General features: G+C 45.1%; 1 protein-coding gene across 1 annotated transcript in view; it reads right to left on the minus strand.

The window, feature by feature from the left end:
* The window catches only part of LOC131877231 (metal cation symporter ZIP14-like), a 2,617-nt gene extending 2,101 nt beyond the window's left edge, over positions 1-516 (minus strand). Inside the window, exon 1 of the mRNA XM_059222846.1 lies at positions 1-516. Within this exon, the coding sequence (XP_059078829.1) occupies positions 1-357 (357 nt within the window). The 5' untranslated portion in view covers positions 358-516.
* Between the last annotated feature and the right edge of the window lie 192 nt (positions 517-708).

Here is a 708-nt window from a genome sequence, read left to right on the forward strand (position 1 = left end):
GATAACGGTCACGCACAAGAACCCGTAGCCCCAAACCGAAGCTGATGAAGGAGGGGATTTCCGTCGTTTGGCGGAAACGGTCCCACTCTCATTCGTAACTTTGGCATTTTTCGCGGCAACCAATTGACACATGGCGAAAAATGGATCATCAGGATTGGAAATGTTGAAGCAAGCCTGCACGGATTGGCACAAACCCGGATTGGCAGCGGTGGCACAATAATCACTATCCAGGGTCCCATTTCGAGCATAATGGCTAATTTGGGCCAGGATAGAAGTGTGGACCTCATTTGGATCGGCCGAAGAACACAAGCCGACCAAAAGGGAACACATGAGCATTGGGAAACTGTGCCAATTCATGGTGAAAACGGTGGTTTGACAGGTAGCTCAGGAGATTAAAAATGCTGGTCATACTTTGCAGTAGTATGCATGCATTATCTTCATCCTATCACATGTGCTGCGTTGAACTTAGCCAGAAAACGAGGAATCATGATACACACTTGCATGCCTTCCTCGGTCACTGTAGTAGGAAACAAAATACACCATTCTTCCCTTTGATTGAGTTGTCCACGGGCAAGAAGTTCCCTGAAAATGATTTTCTCATCAATCAAACCGTAACGTGCAAGATGACACGTATATTTCCCTCTCTTTCAAATTCATAGTACATTACAGAAAATTGTGTCAGGTAAGTAATGTAAACCTTATCTCCCA

The sequence above is a fragment of the Tigriopus californicus genome, chromosome 2 (genome assembly GCF_007210705.1).
Source record: "Tigriopus californicus strain San Diego chromosome 2, Tcal_SD_v2.1, whole genome shotgun sequence".
Taxonomy (NCBI): domain Eukaryota; kingdom Metazoa; phylum Arthropoda; class Copepoda; order Harpacticoida; family Harpacticidae; genus Tigriopus; species Tigriopus californicus.